General features: G+C 45.6%; 1 protein-coding gene across 1 annotated transcript; it reads right to left on the bottom strand.

Annotated features, from left to right (window-relative positions):
* Positions 1-1098: 1098 nt before the first annotated feature.
* Positions 1099-15429, bottom strand: TLCD5 (TLC domain containing 5). The gene is made up of 3 exons (XM_058194666.1): positions 15220-15429; positions 11014-11213; positions 1099-1679 (listed from the first exon to the last, which is right to left on the bottom strand). Exons 2-3 carry the CDS (start codon positions 11207-11209, stop codon positions 1099-1101), a joined length of 777 nt encoding a protein of 258 aa, XP_058050649.1. The 5' UTR covers positions 11210-11213; positions 15220-15429.
* Between the last annotated feature and the right edge of the window lie 5618 nt (positions 15430-21047).

The raw sequence follows: 21047 nt of genomic DNA, 5'->3' as shown, positions 1-21047 counted from the left end.
TTTAAAAAAGAATAGAGTAGAGTAGAGTAGAATAGAATAGAATAGAATAGAATAGAATAGAATAGAATAGAATTATTTATTGGCCAAGTGTGATTGGACACACAAGGAATTTGTCTTTGGTGCATACACTCTCAATGTACATAAAAGAAAAGATACGTTCGTCAAGAATTCTAAGGTACAACACTTAATGATAGTCGTAGGTTACCAATAAGCAATCAAATCACATTAGCAAAGTATTAATATTAGAAATATATAAACTGGATGAATGTGATGATTAATAATATTATTTTATCTGTACTGAAATATAGGGCACCCAGATGTCACACAGTTCACCCACTGATATGAATATGTAAAATAAAATAAAAAACTTGATTAAAAAACACATTCTGGAGAAAGTCCACATCCATGCCTATCTCCTGTTTACAACAAAGTCCTTGGTGAAGTTTCCACGCCCATTTGCACCCTGAATCAGGTGAGCCTGAGGGGTGCAAAGAAGCCCCAAGCGGCCTCAACGACCCTCAGAAAGCGAGTGACCGGCCTTCAGAGTGCTAAAACCAGACAACTGCAAGGAATATATATATATATAAATCCTTCCATTCTCCTTGGATGAGAAGCAAAACATCTTCAAGGAAAAAAAAACCCAAGAAAGTCCGGTTGCTTTTTTTGGGGGGGGTGGGGAATTAAAAAGCATCTTTGGGATAACCAGAAATCTGGTTTAATTATATCCTATCCTTGACCAACTGAGAAGCATCTGCTGTTTAGCACCTGAGTTACCTGCAGTGATCCTTTTAAATCAGGTAGGACTCTGGCTTGATCACCGAAACAGAAGGACCCAACATTTCTTGTCACAAATCTGTGGATCTGTAATCCGTCACTGTAATCCATTTTAGCAGCCCCCTTGGGCAAGTGGCCTTTGACACTGGATTGACTGATTTCAGAAGTAGACCTCTTCCGCCACGCAAAACCTCTTTTCACAGGCCATTTCCCAGTGATCTGGGCCACATTTTGAACATCATCTTGAATTCTAGGCGTGGCTCTCTGGAGCTGGGTCATGAATCTAGATCTGGCGTGGAAAACAGATTCCAAATTCAGCAGGATCTATTTGCTCCTTTGTAGGTTGGGTTCAACAGACCCCCGGATACCCAAGTTCGGAAGATGTCGGCCACGCTTGGCGCGATCTCCTCGGGTTCTTTCATTTTTCCAAGCCTGGAGTTTCTTGCTGATTTTCCTCCTGGCGAAACTGAAGATCTCCATCAAAAACAGGAAGGACACCCCGTACATCGCTAGGATCCCACCCTTGAGTGTCCCGTACGTCTTGGGGGACCTCATCACGGAGTGCATAATCCAGGCACCCCCGACGATCCTCAGCCCCAGGAAGAGAGCCACGAACAAGGCGTCCACCACGTCGCCGACAAAGCTGTGGTAGCCCCCGCTGTCCCGCAGGAACCAGCGCATTTGCAAGAAGGGGTTGGTGATCTCGCTCACGAAGATGATGGCGCAGATTTCGGGGCCCGACTTGCCGGTGTCCAAGACCAGCGACATGCCGCTCATGCTCAGCAGGTGGTGATACAGCATCAGGTCGCCCTCGCTGTCCAAAAGGAGGCACCAGCAGAAGTCGAAGATGAAGTAGCCCATCGACAGGCAGAGGACAAACTCTTGGAGCGGCGTGTTCGGATGGCCTAGAAACGGGGTAGTTTTGTTTTTTTAAAAAAAAAGAAAAGAAGAAAAACAATTTAGTTTTGTGTTCCCCTGTTTTTGCATTTTCTCCCTTCTGAAGATTCCAAAGCAGTGAGGGTCTAGGACAGGGGGGGTCAAACTCAAGGCCTGCGGGCCGAATCCAACCCGCAGGGTGCTTAGATCTGGCAAAGCAGGGCCGCCCTGGAAACAGCGAAGGACCGGCCCGCGGTACCTCCGCCAGCAAAAATGGAGCTAGGGAAAGCCATATATGGCCCTCCGAAGCTCTGTTTTCCGCCACAAGGGCCTCCTGCAGGCCTCTGCCAGAGATGACCCATCCCCGAGTTCTGTTTTTGCTCGCAAAGGGCTACAAGAGTCAGTCGTGGCCGAAAACAGAGCCTCGATGAGTGACATTGAGCTGGCCACAACCACTCATCCACGCCCACACACCCCCGGCACCCCCAAGGACAAATACCACCCTGATGTGGCTCTCAATGAAATTGAATTTGATATCCCTGGTTTAGGACAACTCACCACGGCCAGCTCTCAGCCAACTCGCTGCAGTCAACTTGCCATGGGACAATTCAACGCTCCATTAATCGTTTCATTCAATTACTTTTATTCTTGGTGACAAGAAGCAATCGATGGAAACGAATCAAGGAGAGAAGCAACCTAGAACTAAGGAGAAATTTCCTGACAGTTAGAACAGTTAATCGGTGGAACGGCTTGCCTCCAGAAGTTGTGAATGCTCCAACACTGGAAGTTTTTAAGAAGAGATTGGATAACCATTTTGTCTAAGCAGGGGATTCGACTAGAAGACCTCCAAAGTCCCTTCCCACTGTTGGCCGCGGCAAGTTACAGATACAGGTTAACAGAGTTGGAAGGGACCTTGTAACTCATCTAGTCCTATTCCCCTGCCCAAGCAGGAGACCCTACACCTGGTTCGGACCGGTTTGCAAGAACCAGTAGTAAAACGTAAAACGGCGGGAGGCTCCGCTCACCAACCTTCAGAAGACTGCAGCTTCTGCGCGCAGTCCCGTTGTGAACCGGTAGTAAAGATAAGTAGAACCCACCCCTGCTCTACACCATTTCTGACTAATGGCAGTCCAGTCTCTTCTTGAAAGCCTCCAGTGATGAAGCTCCCTCAACCTCCGAAGGCAACTTCTGTTCCATGGGTTGATTGTTCTCACTGTCAGGAAATTTCTCCTTATTTCCAGGTTGAATCTCTCCTTGATCAGTTTCCATCCATTATTCCTTGTCTGGCCTTTGGGTGCTTTGGAAAATAGCTTGACCTCCCTTCCTCTCTGTGGCAGCCCCTCAAATATTGGAAGGCTGCTATCACGTCCCCCCTGGTCCTTCTCTTCACTGGACTAGCCATGTCTTCTGTCCATCCATGGTTCACTCAGATTTCTTTCTTCCTTCCTTCCTTCCTTCCTTCCTTCCTTCCTTCCTTCCTTCCTTCCTTCCTTCCCTCCCTCCTTCCCTTCCCTTCCACTTTCCTCCCTCCCTCTCTTCCTCCTTCCTTCCTTCCTTTTGCTTTGGAAAATAGCTTGACCCCCTTCCTCTCTGTGGCAGCCCCTCAAATATTGGAAGACTGCTATCACGTCCCCCCTGGTCCTTCTCTTCACTGGACTAGCCATGTCTTCCGTCCATCCATGGTTCACTCAGATTTCTTTCTTTCTTTCTTTCTTTCTTTCTTTCTTTCTTTCTTTCTTTCTTTCTTTCTTTCTTTCCTTCCTTCCTTCCTTCCTTCCTTCCTTCCTTCCTTCCTTCCTTCCTTCCCTTCCACTTTCCTCCCTCCCTCTCTTTCTCCTTCCTTCCTTCCTTCTTCCTTCCTTCCTTCCTTTTGCTTTGGAAAATAGCTTGACCCCCTCCTCTCTGTGGCAGCCCCTCAAATATTGGAAGACTGCTATCCCCTGGTCCTTCTCTTCACTGGACTAGCTGTGTCTTCTGTCCATCCATGGTTCACTCAGATTTCTTTCTTTCTTTCTTTCTTTCTTTCTTTCTTTCTTTCTTTCTTTCTTTCTTTCTTTCTTTCTTTCTTTCTTTCCTTCCTTCCTTCCTTCCTTCCTTCCCTTCCCCTTTCCTCCCTCCCTCTCTTCCTCCTTCCTTCCTTCTTCCTTCTTCCTCCTTCCTCTCTTCCTCCCTCCTCTCTTCCTCCTTCCTTCCTTCCTCCCTTCCTTCCTTCCTTCCTTCCTTCCTTCCTTCCTTCCTTCCTTCCTTCCTTCCCTTCCCTTCCACTTTCCTCCCTCCCTCTCTTCCTCCTTCCTTCCTTCCTTCTTCCTTCCTTCCCTTCCCTTCCACTTTCCTCCCTCCCTCTCTTCCTCCTTCCTTCCTTCCTTCCTTCCTTCCTTCCTTCCTTCCTTCCTTCCTTCCTTCCTTCCTTCCTTCCTTCCTTCCTTCCTTCCTTCCTTCCTCCTCTCTTCCTCCTTCCTTCCTTCCTCCTTCCTTCCTTCTTCCTTCCTTCCTTCCTCCTTCCTCCTTCCTTCCTTCCTTCCTTCCTTCCTTCCTTCCTTCCTTCCTTCCTTCCTTCCTTCCTCCCTCCTCTTCCTTCCTTCCTTCCTTCCTTCCTTCTTCCTTCCTTCCCTTCCCTTCCACTTTCCTCCCTCCCTCTCTTCCTCCTTCCTTCCTTCCTTCCTTCCTTCCTTCCTTCCTTCCTTCCTTCCTTTCCCTTCCACTTTCCTCCCTCCTTCCTTCCTCCTTCCTTCCTTCCTTCCTTTTGCTTTGGAAAATAGCTTGACCTCCCTTCCTCTCTGTGACAGCCCCTCAAATATTGGAAGTTGTCCCATTCCAAAGCAGTGAAATGATAGATTTTAAAGCTGGTTTAATGTTGATCATCCTCTGACATCCTGAAGCTTTAATACATTTGCCAGTTAAGGTTTGATATGCGTTCCTTTTACCTCCCTCACCGTCACCCGAATCGACCTTCTGCCAAGAAAATTACCCTGCGTTGCTCAAAGAAAATTATGGGGGGAACGGCATCAAACCTCACATCTAGGAATCAAAATGTTTTTGTCTAGACTTTAAAATCTCTCTTTTAAACATGACATCAGGGCAGCGAGTAACGCGTCTAAGCGAGTGAGTTTGCCATACATTTAGTTCCATTCTTAGTGGGAGTTGACGTTTCTCCCCCCCCCCCACCGCCACTTTCCTTAACATTAACTGCGCTAAGAAAAGGTTTGTTTTAATCATTGGTTGTACAAGCCATAACTGGCTGAGTTTGACCGGCTTGCTGAGCGGTAACTTATAATTTTACAAATTGCAGCGTTCGGCTTTAAACAGCGTATCAAGAGGGGAAAACCATGTTTTGCAGTCCATAACTATTGGCTTCATATTACTGCAGCGTGCCAAGTCAGAGCCAAGCCAACATTATTACTGCTTGTTGTAAGCTACCAAGAAGATCTAAGGCAGGAGTGTCAAACTCAAGGCCCCAGGGGCTGGATCTGGCCCCTGGGGTGCTTAGATCTGGGGAGAGGTGGGCTGCTGGGGGTTCTCCATGCTTCACCAGTGTTCTGCCTTTCCTTTGCAGCTCCTTTAGAGTTGGACATGTGTTGTAAAGGCACGTTTTAAGACAACAAACCCTAAACCTTCATCCTTGATCCTAAATGCCTAGGGAGTTTCTCAATCATCCAGGTCATGGTTGTCTTAAATGTGCTTTTTCAAAGGGCTCCGCACCCATTTGTGCTATTCAGGTGACCCCGAGGGCACAAATAAACCTCCAAGTGGCTTCAAAGACTCTCAGAAAGAGTACTAATGACCAGATGATTGCAAGGAATATAAACCCTTCCACCCTCCACCCTTCCATCAGAACTGAAGAAGCTTCTCGGATGAGAAGCGAAACCCCTTCAAGGAAAAACAAAGCCCAGTTGCCTTTTGAAGAAAAGAAAAGAAAAAAAAAGCACCCATGAGACCTCGAACCTAAAGTTAATCATCACTCCTACACATTGAAAACTGTCCCCACAGCAACTGAAGGATGTTTATGGAAGGGTGAACGCTGAAACTCAAAAATTCTCTTTCTGCAGAAACCTTGCAGATCACGACTCCTCCAGCTGGCTTCGCATTCCTGATTCTCCTCCCCTTTCTCACTCTTAATTCTCCCAGTGTAAACAGACCAGGTTCTTCTATGGTGAAAGGGCAAAATGCTACAGCTTACTATTAATTTAATACTCCTCAAAATACAGGATATTATTTTTGGTGCTGCTGTTTAGTTCTTATCGCGCTTGGAGTAATTGCAGGGCTCCCCCGTTGCAAATAATGAACAGGGCTTGTAAAGGCTGCCCCTGTTGTATAGGGCAGGGAGCCAAGAGCTTAGAGTAAGATTTTCCTCCAAGGAATTATTTGACCCACAAGGCTGGCAGGTGTTGCGTGGAAAGGGTTCAAGATCTAATCCCAGCAAAGGAGAGCTAAACTAAAGGCAGGAGAGAGGGCTTGTGAGGACACAACGCAGGAGGCAACATGCAGGCTAGCAAAACTGAATCCATAACTAAGACCAAGTAAGTGATGAAGGCAGGAAGCAGGGAACGAGACAGAGACAAAGAGAGAGATGAAAGATGGATGATTTTTGAAAGAAAGAAAGGAAAGGAAAGAGAAAAAAGAGAAAGAGAGAGAGAGAGAGAGAAAGAAAGAAAGAAAGAAAGAAAGAAAGAAAGAAAGAAAGAAAGAAAGAAAGAAACGGGAGGAAGAGAAGAAAGAGAAGGGAGGGAAGGAGAAAAAAAGAAAAAACAGAGAGAAGGGAGGAAAGAAGAAAAGGGAGGGAGGGAGAAAGAGGCGGAAGGAAAGAACACAGAAGGGAGGGAGGGAAGGAGAAAAAAGAAAGAATGAAAGGACAGACAGAAGGGAGGGAGGAAGAAGAGGGAGGGAGGAAAAAGAGAAGGAAGGAAAGAACAGAGCAGGGAGGGAGGGACGGAGGGAGAAAGGAAGAAAAGACAAAAAAAAAAAATAAGCATGTTACTCCCTCAGTTTGCCTCACGTGCTTTTGGTATGTCCTGGAGTTCACTGTTTTCACTTACAGAAGGAAGTTTCTAGTCCTCACGACTGAAACTGGGTTGGCCGCTCGGTTAGCGAAAGGCTCGGAATGCCATGAACAATCACCGCCTCCCTCAAACAACATATATACAAAGGGTTGGATAAAGCTAAGAGCTCTTAGCTGGTGGCTGACTTTATACCTGCCAGCATGTTGCTTATTGTCGCCACCAAAAAACGGTGTGTCAAATAGTGACCTCGCAGAGCCCCTGTCTTCTCTAACAACTCCTGGGATTCATGCTTCAGAAGTGACAGAAATATCCTAGCAGGGCAAGTCCAACTTGTCCCTGGCTGTGCACTGCCCACCTGCAACCTCAGTATTTAATTGGGTCACCAGGGCCTGTACAATGCAGGGAGTAACAGGGCTTAAGAGCGCCGAATGCAACATTCAAATCCCTGTTTACAATCCAGCTTGCTGAGGAGCCTAAGATCACTTGTGATCTCTCGGTCTTCCCCACCCTGCGAGGCTGAGGCGCGGCGAGAGATTTCTGGCGTGTGGGGGGGATAGAGCAGGAACACCCTGAAATTTCCTGACACCGAGAATAATTAATCGATGGAACGACTTGCCTCCAGAAGTTGTGGGTGCTCCAACACGGCAGGTTTTTAAAAAGAGGTTAGACAACGATTGGTTTGAAATGGTCTAGGGCCGTGATGGTGAACCTTTTTCGGCACCAAGTGCCCAAACCGGAATGTGTGGGCATTGTGTGTGCATGTGCTCGCGCCGGAGCGCCGGAAACCCAAAGACCAATTGGCCGGCATGTGCATGTGCAACTACCTGACCTTCGGACCTTTCGCCGTGAATTGAAAACTTAGTTATTTATCCAAGCGGGACTGGCTTGATTTTTAAATTTTCAAATTTTGAATTTTTAGTAATTTTATATGGGGTATTTTAGTCTGGGTCAATTTGACGGTTTTAATTTGGCCATTATTGAATATGTATTTTAATTGATATTTTAATTCTGTATATTTAATTGTTTTAATCTTGGCTGTACACCGCCCTGAGTCCTTCGGGAGAAGGGCGGTATAAAAATTTAAATAATAAAATGCCTGTTTTTTGGCTGTTTTTCAGGCCATTTTGAAGCCACGTTTTGGGCTGTTTAGGGCCGTTTTCAGGCTATTTTTCAGGCTGTTTTCAGGCAAAAAATGGCCCTGAAAATGGCCTGAAAAATATCCTGAAAAAGCCCCCCAAATGGCCCAGAAAATGGCCTGAAAAACATCCTGAAAAACATCCTGAAAAAGCCCCCCAAATGGCCCAGAAAATGGCCTGAAAGAAGGCCTGTTTTTTGGCCATTTTTTGGGCTGTTTTCAGGCTGTTTTTGGGCCACTTCCAGGCAGTTTTTTGGACAGTGTTCAGGGGGTTTTGGGGGCATTTTTGGTGCGAAGACCAGCTGGCTGGCACACCAGATTTCAGAAGAGCAACCGGAGACAGTGAAAGTGCCCACAGAGAGAGTTCTGTGTGCCACCCCTGGCACATGTGCCATAGGTTCGCCATCATGGGCCTAAGGCAGTGGTGAAATCCGATTTTTTTTTTTACTACCAGTTCTGTGGGCGTGGCTTTGTGGATGTGGTGTGGCTTGGTGGGCGTGGCAGGGGAAGGCTACTGCAAAATCCCCATTCCCTCCCCACTCCAGGGGGAAGGATATTGCAAAATCTGCATTCCCACCCCCCTCTGGGGCCAGCCAGAGGTGGTATTTGCCTGTTCTCTCAACTGCTCAAAATATCTGCTAGCGGTTCTCCAGAACCTGTCAGAACCTGCTGGATTTCACCCCTGGTATAGGATCTCCTGCTTGAGAAGGGGGTTGGACTAGAAGACCCCCAAGGTCCCTTCCAATGTTTGAGAGCACTGCATGCTCCAAACCAGGATGTCCCAACCTTGTCCTCTTTAAGGCGCATGGACCTCAACTTGTAGAACAAGGCAACATCGAGCCATTTAAGATGGGCTGCAGAGACCACCATGGAGTCGCCAGCAGATGACGTGGACCTAAAGGACTTCTAACTGACTGTTTTGCACCAACCATGGAGCGTGTTAATTATGGGAAGAGGTGAGTAGTTGTTGAGGAAGAAAGGAAAGGCAAAAGTGGGAAGTTTCTCTATACCAGGTGGAGCCATGTTGGTGGATCGTTGCTGGAGAAGTCATGTGAGCTGGGTGGAAGATGAAACTAAAATGGAAGGTGGCGCATTGACAGCCGATAATGTGCAGGAGGAGAACTTGTGGCGATCACAAAGGTCACCTGGATTAGGAGAAGCAGTGACAAATGGGCAAGAAGGCTAAGAGCGTGATCCTTAGGTTAGGAAGTCCATAATTTAAAGCTTAGGATCATCAGCCATTCCTCTCCTTCCCCCTTCCTTCTTCCCTCACCCCAGGGTAATAACATAGGCCAACTTCTGAGCACAAGAGTCATATGATGTTTGAGAACCCAATGAAACCTTCTGTTGTGTCTGCGCCCCCCCGAGTTGGGCCCCCTGCCAGAAAGTGACTTGGAAAGTGAGGGGGAAGGGCCGTCAGGACTTACCTCGGGAGCACCGGCTTCCCTGGCTCAGCTCCAGGAGCCAGAGGCAGGCCAGGTGGAGGAGATAACGAGGCCTCCGTCCCCTGACTCTTTCCCCCCCTCCAAGGCCATGCCTCCAGACCCAGCTGATGGCAATCAGGCCTGGTTGGACCCTAGGTTTCGTAGGCAGGAGAGGCGGGAACAACAGAAGCAGGGGTGGGGCAGGCCTTGTAAGTGCTGAGTCATGGAGCCACACCCCACAGGATATAAAAGCAGCAAGAACTGCTGTGTCTCTTCGTAGCAGGCAAATTAACTGCTTAACTAAGAGCTGAAGTACTGTTTGTTCCTGGGTGACTCATCGGCGTCGAGGGAGATAACAGAGACACTTGGCAGACGCTCGCTAGTTTGCTGCCAGAGCTGACAGTGCCGGCTAATTAAGCCATCGCTCGGACGGAGGCGAGGGGGGGACAGAACACCTTCAGGTGTGCCAAACTGGAGGGCCAGGTTGGGAAGCCTCCACTTGAATCTGTGGCTTGAAGCATAGAGGCGTTGTATCTTCTGGAAGGCTTAGCCCAGCTGCTTTGGGGCTTCCCCACATCTTCTGAACATGCTAACAAGACACATCTGTCAGGTTGGGTTGCAAGAGTGATATCTCTGCATGCCACATTGAGCCCTAGAGAAGACCAGTGGTCTCAACGCTTCAAGGACCAGATTTGACGGGTCCTTGGCACCCTCTGAGCTAGTTTTTATTTTTCTTGCAGATATTTCATTACCCAAACTAGATATCCTCATCATGATGTTATCTAATCTGGGTAATGAAACATCTGCAAGAAAACAATCCAGCTCAGAGAGCATCAAGGACCCATTAGCCGCCGGTGGCGCAGTGGTTAGAGTGCAGTATTGCAGGCAACTTCTGCTGACTGCCGGTTGACTGCAATTTGGCAGTTTGAATCTTACCAGGCTCAAGGCTGACTCAGCCTTCTATCCTTCCGAGGTGGGTAAAATGAGGGCCCAGATTGTTGGGGACAAATATGCTGACTCTGTAAACTTGCTTAGAGAGGGCTGTAAAAGCACTGTGAAGTGGTATAGAAGTCTAAGTGCTATTGTTTCACATCTGCAGACTGCCAGCAGTTTGATCCTGACCAACTCAAGGTTGACTCAGCCTTTCATCCTTCCGAGGCAGGTAAAATGAGGACCCAGATTGTTGGGGGCAAGAGGCAAACTCTGTAAACTGCTTAGAGAAGGCTGTGAAGCACTTTGAAGCAGTATATAAGTCTAAGTACTATTGCTATTTGCTATTTTCCTTTCCTTTCCTTTCCTTTCCTTTCCTTTCCTTTCCTTTCCTTTCCTTTCCTTTCCTTTCCTTTCCTTTCTTTCCTTCCTTCCTTCCTTCCTTCCTTCCTTCCTTCCTTCCTTCCCAGTGCTTAGAATGCAATATTGCAGGCTAACTATGCCCACAGCCGGGAGTTCGATCTTGACCATCTCAAGGTTGACTCAGCCTTTCATCCTTCCAAGGCGGGTAAAATGAAGACCTAGATTGTTGGGTGCAAATATGCTGACTTTATAAACCGCTTAGAGAAAGCTGTAAAGAACTGTGAAGCGGTATATAAGTCTAAGTGCTACTGATATTTCAACCCTGAGCTACAAATAGCCCAGCTGCTATTTCTCCTTTGCTAGTCTAACTTTGCCTAGTCCTGGTTCCAAGGCTGAGACAGTGGAAATTTTAGGTCACCCACTGGCAGTGTGGACGACACTGATCTATTATGCCAGTCTGATACCACTTGCTTCTTCCATATATGCTGGTGGAGTTTCACCCATGCCTTCCTACCTGTATGAGTCAGCGGCCAGGGACCATCAATGAAGACAATGTAGCCGGAAAGGAAAGTGACCATCAAGCCGTGTAGAAAAGTGACCATTCGACAGCTCCATTCTGCGCCACGATGCCTGTTTTGGTACCAAAACCCCCAGTAGAGAAAAAGCCAAGCCAGGGTGCTACCGATGACTTGGAGAAGGATGGGCGACATGTTCCTGTAGCTAGAGAGAGAGAGAGAGAGAGAGAGAGAGAGAGAGAGAGAGAGAAATAATATGCACATTAGCCGGTGATGAAATCCAAAGTTTTTTACTTCCGGTTCTGTGGGTGTGGCTTGGTGGGCATGGTGTGGCTTGGTGGGCGTGGCACACAAAGGATACTGCAAACTACCCATTCCCACCCCACTCCAGGGGGAAGGATATTGCAAAATCCCCATTTCCTCCCCACTCTCGGGGGAAGGATATTGCAAAATCTCCATTCCCACCACACTCCAGGGAGAAGGATATTGCAAACTACCTATTCCCACCCCACTCCCGCGGGAAGGATATTGCAAAATCTCCATTCCCACGCCACTCCAGGGGAAGGATACTGCAAACTCCCCATTCCCACCCCACTCCTGGGGGAAGGATATTGCAAAATCTCCATTCCCACCACATTCTGGGGCCAGCCAGAGATGGTATTTGCCTGTTCTCCGAACTGCTCAAAATTTCCGCTACCGGTTCTCCAGAACCTGTCAGAACCTGCTGGATTTCACCCCGACATTAGCCCAATGACAATATGAAGCCTACTGGCTGGGGAATTCTGGGAGTTGACGTCCACACATCTTAAAATGGCCAACGTTATGAAGCACTGATCTAGACAGTTCTGTCTTCCTGCTTTCTTCCCATTGTCCTTCTCTCCCTCCTATTTCTCTCATCTTCTCCCTCTTTTTTCTCTGCATAACTTAGCCGAAGTAGTTAGATCAGAGTTGTCAGACTCAAGGCCTGGGGCTGGATCTGGACCACGGGGTGCTTAGATCTGGCTTCCCAGGGCCACCCTGGAAACAGCAAAGGATTAGCCCGCAGCATCTCTGCCAACAAAAATGGAGCTCCCAAGAGCCAATGGAAGCCCTCTCAAGCTATGTTTTCACTGGCAGAGGGTTGCAGGAGGCTGTTGCAACTGAAAACAGAGCTCGGGAGCCCGTTTTTGCTGGCAGAGTGCTCAGGCCAACTGACATGAGTGACGTTGAACTGGCCAGGCCCACCCTGGCCATGTCATCCCCCCACCCCTGCAAGGCCAAACACAACCCTGATGTGGCCCTCAATGAAATTGAGTTTGACACCCCCACCCCCCCGAGTTAGATGATAGATAGATAGATACAGTGGTGGGATTGAAATAATTTAACAACCAGTTCTCTGCCCTAATGATTTCTTCCAACAACCAGTTCACCAAACTGCTCAGAAAGTTAACAACCGGTTCTCCCGAAGTGGTGCGAACTGGCTGAATCCCACCACTGGATAGATAGCAAGATAGCAAGGTTTTATGGTACTTTGATAAAAAAGTTACAATTAAAAAGGTAAAACCTAATGCAAACTAAACAAAAGAAGAATTACCGTATTTTTCAGAGTATAAGACGTACTTTTTTCCTTCCTAAAAGAGGCTGAAAATTAGGGTGTGTCTTATACTCCGAACGTAGCTTTCTCGAAGCTTTTTTTCAGCCCTAAGGAGGTGTTAGATCTACCTCTAGCTCTCAGCTGTGCTTTAGAAGCTTTTTTTTTTCAGTGAAGTGATTTTCCCGGTCTCTCCGACTCTCAGCTGTGAAGTTTTTTTCAGCCCTAAGGAGGCGCTAGCGAGTGAAGCGATCTCCGTGGTTTGCCTGCTTTTCTCATTGCTTCACTCTCCAAAGATCAGCTGTGCTTTAGAAGCTGCTTTTTATCCCCAAGCAGGGGATAAAAAACAGCAAATTAATGTGCTGAAACTGACCAGACTAAGGATGCTAGCCAGATGAATACCTGGTAGGCAGATTCCCCACCCCCTATTTTCCTCCCCAAAACCTAAGCTGTGTCTTATACTCCGGTGCATCTTATACTCTGAAAAATACAGTAATAGTAAAAGTAGGAAGCGGAGCAAGGAGAAACAGAACAAGAACAGAAAAGAAAATAAGAATTCAGTAAGGAAAAAGAAATATAGAAAGAAATCATTTCCTCCTTCATCACAAAAAGTATAAACAATTAACTTATCTCCTTCTCTTAAATTAAAACAAGTGATCTCTTCTTTCCATATCTTATCTATAAACAAAGTCTTAAAATCTCCTTGTTCGGTCCTGATCGGCAGAAGTCCATTACAGGTTAAGAATCGATCTAATTTAACCTTGATCAAATAAATCAATTTTATATTATGTCCGTTCACTTTTAACAATCTTGATCATTAGTCCCTTCAAATAATGTCCTAGAACTTGGGTTTTTTTCCTCCATTTTTTTCTTTGTCCCCTATTACCAAATTCTTCAAAACTTTAGTAAGCCTCTTCTGTAAATCCAATATAGAAAAAAACATTGAGGTTACTTTCTTTTGTTATTTGTACATCCATTTTAATTATTATTTGTTTTGTATGCCCAGTGTAGCATCTTCTTCCGTAACGTTCTTGTAACCTGTCATTTTAAAATCCATTTTCAGTTCTGTGTCAGTCTTGCCCAGTACCATGTGTTCTTCTTTTATAACATCTAGCAACATTTAAGTGTTGTTCTCCTTCGATTATAATATTTAGTTCCTTGTGGTTCCCCTTAATATCCAGCCTTCAAAGACTCATCTAGTGGTGAAATCTGAACCGTTTATTACTGGTTCTCTAGCTGCACATGTGCACTGCAGGGCACATGTGCAGTGCGCACCATGCACCAAATGTGACGTGTGTGGGCACAGTGCATGCCAAAAGGAGGCATGGGGTAAGTAGAACAGCGCGCGAGGGGGGTGATCAGCTGCGGCATGCAATCTTTTTTTTTTTACTTTTAAAAGCATTTTTTTACAACCTATTCAGCTGAATAGTGTAAAAAAATGCTTTTAAAAGTAAAAAAAAGGCTCTGACGATCGCGCGGCTCAGCTGTGATCGTCAGAGCCTTTTTTTACCTTTTAAAAGCATTTTTAAAAGAAGCAGCAAGTGGGCTAATGGGAGATCGGGCGATTGGGTGGGCATGGTTGTGGGGGGGGCAGGGATTTTTGCTACTGGTTCTCTGAATCACCTGCCGCCATCGCAACTGGATTGGGCGATCCGGTGCGAACCGGAAGCATTTCACCCCTGGATTTATCCTATCTTTATTTAAAGAGATTTAATAATAATAATAAAAAATCCCACAGGAAGTTTATTCTAATTAATTGCAAAAATGTATTTCTAATCCACCAGGGCCCTTTGGCTGTTTGTACAATTCCAAAATCAAAATTCGAAATCCTTTTTTCGTCTTCATTCCAGAAGTATTTTTTTTAAGTCTGTAAGCTTTGTATTTTAAATATCTTTCGCCAAGGCTTGAAAGAAACTCAGCCAGGGCTGTAAAACGTTTCGACTCAAAGGCTCCTAATGGCTGGAAAGCAATTAACAAGCAATTTCCAAAAGCGGTTAGTAAGGAAGTTATGCAATCCAAATATCCTTAAAGATGGGGTGAGCAAGATAGTTATTATCTCCCGGAACGCTAAACCCATCGGGAAAACTCTTGTCTTGCAGTCTCTTCCAGAGTAGCAACTGCACAGAGCATAGTGGGCAATATCAAATCCTTTCCTTGTCCAGAGAGGAATTAAGAAGAACTGGTCCACATGACAAGTTTTTGGTTTTTTTTGCTAGAAATGCAAGCCTCCTGGAACTTCAGTCCATCAGCTAGAAACTAGTTAAGTCAGCAATCAACTCCCCCAAATCTCTGTAGCCATTCAACGACTTTACTCTATTCTGTTCAACGACTTTACTCTCTTCTATTCAATGACTTTACTCTAGGTCCTCGGTTCTAAGTCTTCCTGTCTATGACTTTAATTTCTTCATTTCTAAAACCTTCATTATTGTTTAACAAATGTTATACACAATAACAGGTATGGGGAGTTGACCCCTGTCCAGTGGTTGGATTCAGCCGGTTCGCACCACTTCGGGAGAACCGGTTGTTAACTTTCTGAGTAGTTTGGCAAACTGGTTGTTGGAAGAAATCATTAGGGCAGAGAACCGGTTGTTAAATTACTTGAATCCCACCACTGCCCCTGTCTCCAGGTACTCACCAGCAAAGCCCCAAATTCTTGAAACAGAAAAAAAAAGAGGACAAATCCAGGAAATAATGTAGCAGTCAGCTATTAGTGGTCTCCTCGGTCACCGATTGTTAACGAAGTTTTGGAATCCCCCAACACCTGTCTATCTGCAAATCTTCTTCTACAACCCTAAGAACAGCTGAACCTCCAAATCTATCAATACGAAGGTGCCTTCCCGAGGAGGATGTCAGCTTCTGGAAATGAGACAACTGGATGGTTGGTATCTCTGCTGTCTTGTTTTTCTTTATATAATGATTATCTCTCTCAATCACCCGGTCCAAACCAACCAGATTCTTTGGTAATGACACTTCAGAAGCATCCGAGTGGAGCTCTTCAGATTGGCTGTGACTGTTTCTCTGGTGATAGGAGTTTCCTTCCTTCTTCTACTGAGGAATTAGTAGCACCATAGCTGTCTCATGACACAACTGGGCCAGCACTTTGCCAAAGTGGCGCAGGAACAGGTGCTGAATGCCCCAAATACTTCGAGAAAAGGGAGGATGTCTAGCTAGAACTGTAGCTGTTCTGAGATGGTTATGGCACAGCTGTTCCATCTTGATATCTGGTTTCTTTCTTTCCTTCCTTCCTTCCTTCCTTCCTTCCTTCCTTCCTTCCTTCCTTCCTTCCTTCCTTCCTTCCTTCCTTCCTTCCTTCCTTCCTTCCTTCCTTCTCTTCCTTCTCTTCCTCCCTCCCCTTCATCTGGTTTTCTTCCTTCCTTCCTTCCTTCCTTCCCTTCCCTTCCCTTCCCTTCCCTTCTCTTCTCTTCCCTTCTCTTCCTCCCTCCCCTTCATCTGGTTTCCTTCCTTCCTTCCTTCCTTCCTTCCTTCCTTCCTTCCTTCCTTCCTTCCTTCCTTCCTTCCTTCCTCCCTCCTCCCTACTTCCTTGCCTTTATCTGGTTTCCCTCCTTCCTTCCTTCCTTCCTTCCTTCCTTCCTTCCTTCCTTCCTTTCTTCCTTCCTTCCTTCCTTCCTTCCTTCCTTCCTTCCTTCCTTCTTTCCTCCCTTCCTCCCTCCCCTTTATCTGGTTTTCTTCCTTCCTTCTTTCTTTCCTTCCCTCCTTCCTTCCTTCCTTCCTTCCTTCCTTCCTTCCTTCCTTCCTTCCTCTCTCCCTCCCTCTCTCCCTCCCTCTCCCTCATCCCCTTCCTTCCTTCCTTCCTTCCATCCATCTATCCATCCATCTTTCTTTTCTTTCTACGACAGTGAAACTACAAGAAAGCAAGCCGAGCTTCTTAAACGGCTGGACTTCATACTGAGCAATATGTATAATAGCCCTTAATTAGTGTTATCTTTGTACGGATAATGTCATCCTTAATAATGCTACCATTGTGCAGTGCAGATAATCAACCTTCACATTGCTCAATTTGACTCTGTCAGAGGTAGTTATAGTACAGTCAAAAACAGTAACTTGCAAACATGTTGTGAAGTTGTGTCTTGTGGATTAACTGAGATGCATCAGATTCAAAGGACCAGATTTGCATCCAGATAAAAGGCAAGATGCTTTTGAAGCAGACAAAGATTCTAGTGCGACCTGCAATTTCTTTTTTTTTTCAATTTTATTGAAGTTTCCTATAATATATACGAAGGGCCTCTGTGGCTCAGACTGTTAAGACAGTCTGTTATTAACAGCAGCTGCTTGCAATTACTGCAGGTTCAAGTCCCACCAGGCCCAAGGTTGACTCAGCCTTCCATCCTTTATAAGGTAGGTAAAATGAGGACCCAGATTGTTGGGGGCAATAAAAGTTGACTTTGCATATAATATACAAATAGGATGAAGACTATTGCTTAACACAGTGTAAGCCGCCCTGAGTCTTCGGAGAAGGGCGGGATATAAATGCAAATAAAAAAAATAAAAATAAAAAAAATAATATAAAATACAAAGAGAACCCAAGATAATGCAGGGATAGAAAGATAAGGTAAAGAAGAGGAAAGGGGTAAAAGAGAAAGACCACCCCCCAGTATAATTTCCAACTTTTTTGGTTTTATTTTAGATACATTATGCTTTAGATATATTTAGTAAATACTGGTGGCCTTTGATTTTCAACAGTTCCTTTAGTGACCGTTCAAAGTTACAACAGCACTGAAATAAATGACTTGTGATTGTTTTTTCACACACACGAGGGGTGAAATGTGAAATTTGTTACCACCCGCTTCTGTGGGTGTGGCTTGGTGTGGGGTAATGTGGCCAACTTTTTTTTTTTTAACTTTTAAAAGCATTTTTTCTACAACCTCTTCGGCCAAAGAGGCTGAGGAAGAACACGGGCCAGTCCTGGAGGTTGGGGAAAGCCCGGATGAGGGCTCTGCATCGGAGGTAGAGGTGGGGCCAGGGCCATCGGGGAGTGATGTGCGGACTCCGGAGCTTCCAGAGGCTGACAGTAGTGAGGCAGAGGAACAGGAGGAGCCTGTTCCTAATGCACGCATGAGAAGAGCTGCCAGAAGGCAAGAGCAGCTCAAGCAAAGAGGACGACTCAGGAGTAGGGCCAAGAGATGATTGGCCCCTCCCATAAGGCTTAAAAGACCAGCAATGGCATTTGGGCTCTTTGCTGGAAAGCAACGTTGATAGCTTTGTCTTCTTGCATTTGTTTTGTATCGGTGTCTTCTGAACTTTTGCTAAGAAAGGCCTTTGGCAGTTTGCCTAATTGGACCAAGGTTGGTGACAGGACTGAGGAATTGTGTTGGGAGGACTTTGCTTTAATTTAGTTGAACTACACTGAGAATGAAGTAATTCTCAGCTGTTTGAATAAAGTTTGTTTGTTTTTACACCGACTGAGTTTCCTACTACCTACATGGGCCTGGGTCACAATAGCTTCCACCTTGACACTCTTTTGAAGGGCCTTGGAGACATGGCTTTGTCAATGGACCTGGGGACCCTAGAGTGATATGGACCCCATCAAGTGGTTGGCCAGATTATTGTCACCAGGGGATGGGGGGATTATTGACTTTTGTACTGAAATTTTATCTTTTGCAAGTGACCCAGAGTTCTCATGAATGAGTTAGGTGGCCTTATACATTTTCTTTAACAAATGAGAAATAAATTCCTATTCTAAATTTTACGTAGAAAAATATTTCAGATGTGGGTTCATTCATGATATCAAAAGCTACTACAGAGAAAGCTGAAAGAACTTGGATTGCTTTGGTCTGCAAAAAAGAGAAGAAAGCAGGTCTGAAGGATGTACAGCCCCGATTAATTGAATCACGGATTGGATTGACTGCCTGGAGCTACCATGTGTGGTCTTTGATTTGTTGTGGACCGTCAACCATCATCTCTGCCTGTTGTGAAAATCAGAGCATGTGATCAAAGGGATAATCACTTTCTACAGTGTAATAATGGTGGTTCGTTAATCCAGATTTAATGGATTGTAAACACCCGGCCAAAGTTTACTCAATTAACCCAATTTTCTGCATTTGCATGATCCAATGAGCCGTTAATAAGTCACACGGGCTAGGTTTACAGCACGCTAGTTAACTAGTACACTTAAATCTAGTTGGCTAATGTTTGCATGTCAGTATATTGTGAGAAGACAGCAGGCAATGTAAGACTAAGCTTCACATGAATACTAAACCAAAATTAGACACGTTGAATCATTCTAGACACCGCATTGATCTTTTCTTCTACATCAGGGGTCAGCAACATGTGGCTCTTTCATGCCTCTGCTGCGGCTCCCTGTCACCAGTCAGCTCCACAATTGATAGGGGGCTTTCAGTTAGGATAGGTAGAGGAAAAGGGATGCCGTGCTAGGAGGAGACACTATGGTGGGGGGAACCGGACTTCCAGTTGGCTCCAGAATTGAATGGGGGGCTTCCCGGTTACGGCCTTTGTGGCTCTTTGTGTGTTTAAGGTTGCCAACCCCTGTTCTAGAGGATCAATTCGTTTACCATCTTCTCTTGAATGTCCATTGTCCATTTCATCTTCTTCCTTCACCTTCTTTGGCTGTAATCACACAATGCTCCACCAAAACCAGTGGCTACATTGCCTAAATGTATTGTGTTAGACTTGGTTGAGATGGAAGAAAGTATGTAGGAAGAAAGAGAGGGCCTCCTCCGGATACCGTCAGCCAAACAATGTCGGCTGGCGACCTCCAGGGGGAGGGCCTTCTCTGTGGGGGCTCCCGCCCTCTGGAACGGGCTACCTCCGGGGCTTCGTCAACTCCCCGACCTCCGGACCTTCCGCCGCGAGCTGAAGACATTGCTGTTTCGACGTGCAGGACTAGCTTGAACATAGTTTTAAATCGGGGTTTTAAATTGGGGGTTTTAATTGTATTTAAAAAAATTTAGGCCATTCATCAAATTAGTTTTTTATATTGTTTTTAATTTGTATTATATGTGTTTTGTTTTTATTGGCTGTGAACCGCCCTGAGAAGGGCGGTATACAAATATAATAAATAAATAAAATAAATAAAATGTAGGGCCATGATGTTCGAACCTATGGCACGGGTCCTGTCGCCAGCTGCTCTTTGGGCTTCCAGCACTCATATACGCACTGGGCAGAGCGCCAATAACCTGGCTGGTGTGGGCATGCTCCGGAGTGTGCAAAGACCAGCTGGCTGGCGCGCATGCGCATCGGTCAGCTGGTCTTCGGGTTTCTGGTGCTCCGGTTCTCCGGCATGCATGTGCTTTCCAGTTTGGTCACTTGGTGCCAAAAAGGTTTGCCATTACTGGTGTAGGGTGAGCTCCACCTACTTCACTACCGTATTTTTCGGAGTATAAGACGCACTGGAATATAAGACGCATCTTAGTTTTTGGGGAGGAAAATAAGAAAAAAGCTGATTGGCAGGTGGATCGGCCTCCCGGAATACCCCCAATCAGCTGTTCCCAGAGGTGAATTTTAGCAACGATTCCTTGGTTGTGAGCTCTGTGCCTTGCTTTTTTTTCTGCCTCTGAAACCGCTTCAGAAAAAAAAAGCCTCTGAAACCGCTTCAGAAAAAAACTTTTTTTTCTGCCTCTGAAAGCCTCTGAAACCGCTTCAGAAAAAAAAGTCTCTGAAGCTCTGTTTGGGGGCTTCTTTTCTGAAGCTCTGTTTGAAGGATTTTTTTTCTGAAGCTCTATTTGGGGGCTTCTTTTCTGCAGCTTCATTTCTGATGCTTTTTTCAGCCTCTGAAACTTCCATTTGAGAAGCTGGGCGGGGCTACATTCGGAGTATAAGACACACCCATAATTTTACCCTCTTTTTTGGGGAAAAAAAGATGCATCTTATACTCCGAAAAATATGGTAATTTACAGACTTGCTGTCAAAACCAGACTATCGTTGCATCTACTAATTAGGCTTAGCACCCATGTCTGATTCTCTCCAGGCTCTAAATAAGTAGTTTTCAAACTTGGCAACTTAAGATGTGTGGCCTTCAACTCCCAGAATTCCCCAGCCAACATGCTTTGCAGCTCAGTGATGTTTAGAACTTGGAGGGTCCACTCAACAGTCTTGGTGGGCTCACATATCCCACTAACCCATGGCTAAACTCATACCCACTCCTATACAAAGTATTTGTACACCTTCAAAAGCGAGCGTAGAGACTTCTGGTGATCGAGGCAACATCGTGTCACATTGCAGGAATGTATATAGCTCACGTCCTGATCCACCTGGTACAGGTCACCTTGCCACTTGCTCCATCCTCAAGTCTTACTATTTACTAAATCTGCACTACTATTAATCTTCTCATCGTTCCCATCACCCATCTCCTTTTACTTATGACGACAGTAACTTTGTTGCTTGTATCCTTACGATTTATATTGATATTGTTTCCTGATTGCTTATTTGTACCCTATGACTATCGTTAAGTGTTGTACCTTATAATTCTTGATGAAGGTATCTTTT

Source organism: Ahaetulla prasina, chromosome 9 (assembly GCF_028640845.1).
Source record: "Ahaetulla prasina isolate Xishuangbanna chromosome 9, ASM2864084v1, whole genome shotgun sequence".
Taxonomy (NCBI): domain Eukaryota; kingdom Metazoa; phylum Chordata; class Lepidosauria; order Squamata; family Colubridae; genus Ahaetulla; species Ahaetulla prasina.
The sequence above is the reverse complement of the archived record's forward strand: the minus strand, read 5'-3'. Positions and strand labels throughout refer to the sequence as shown.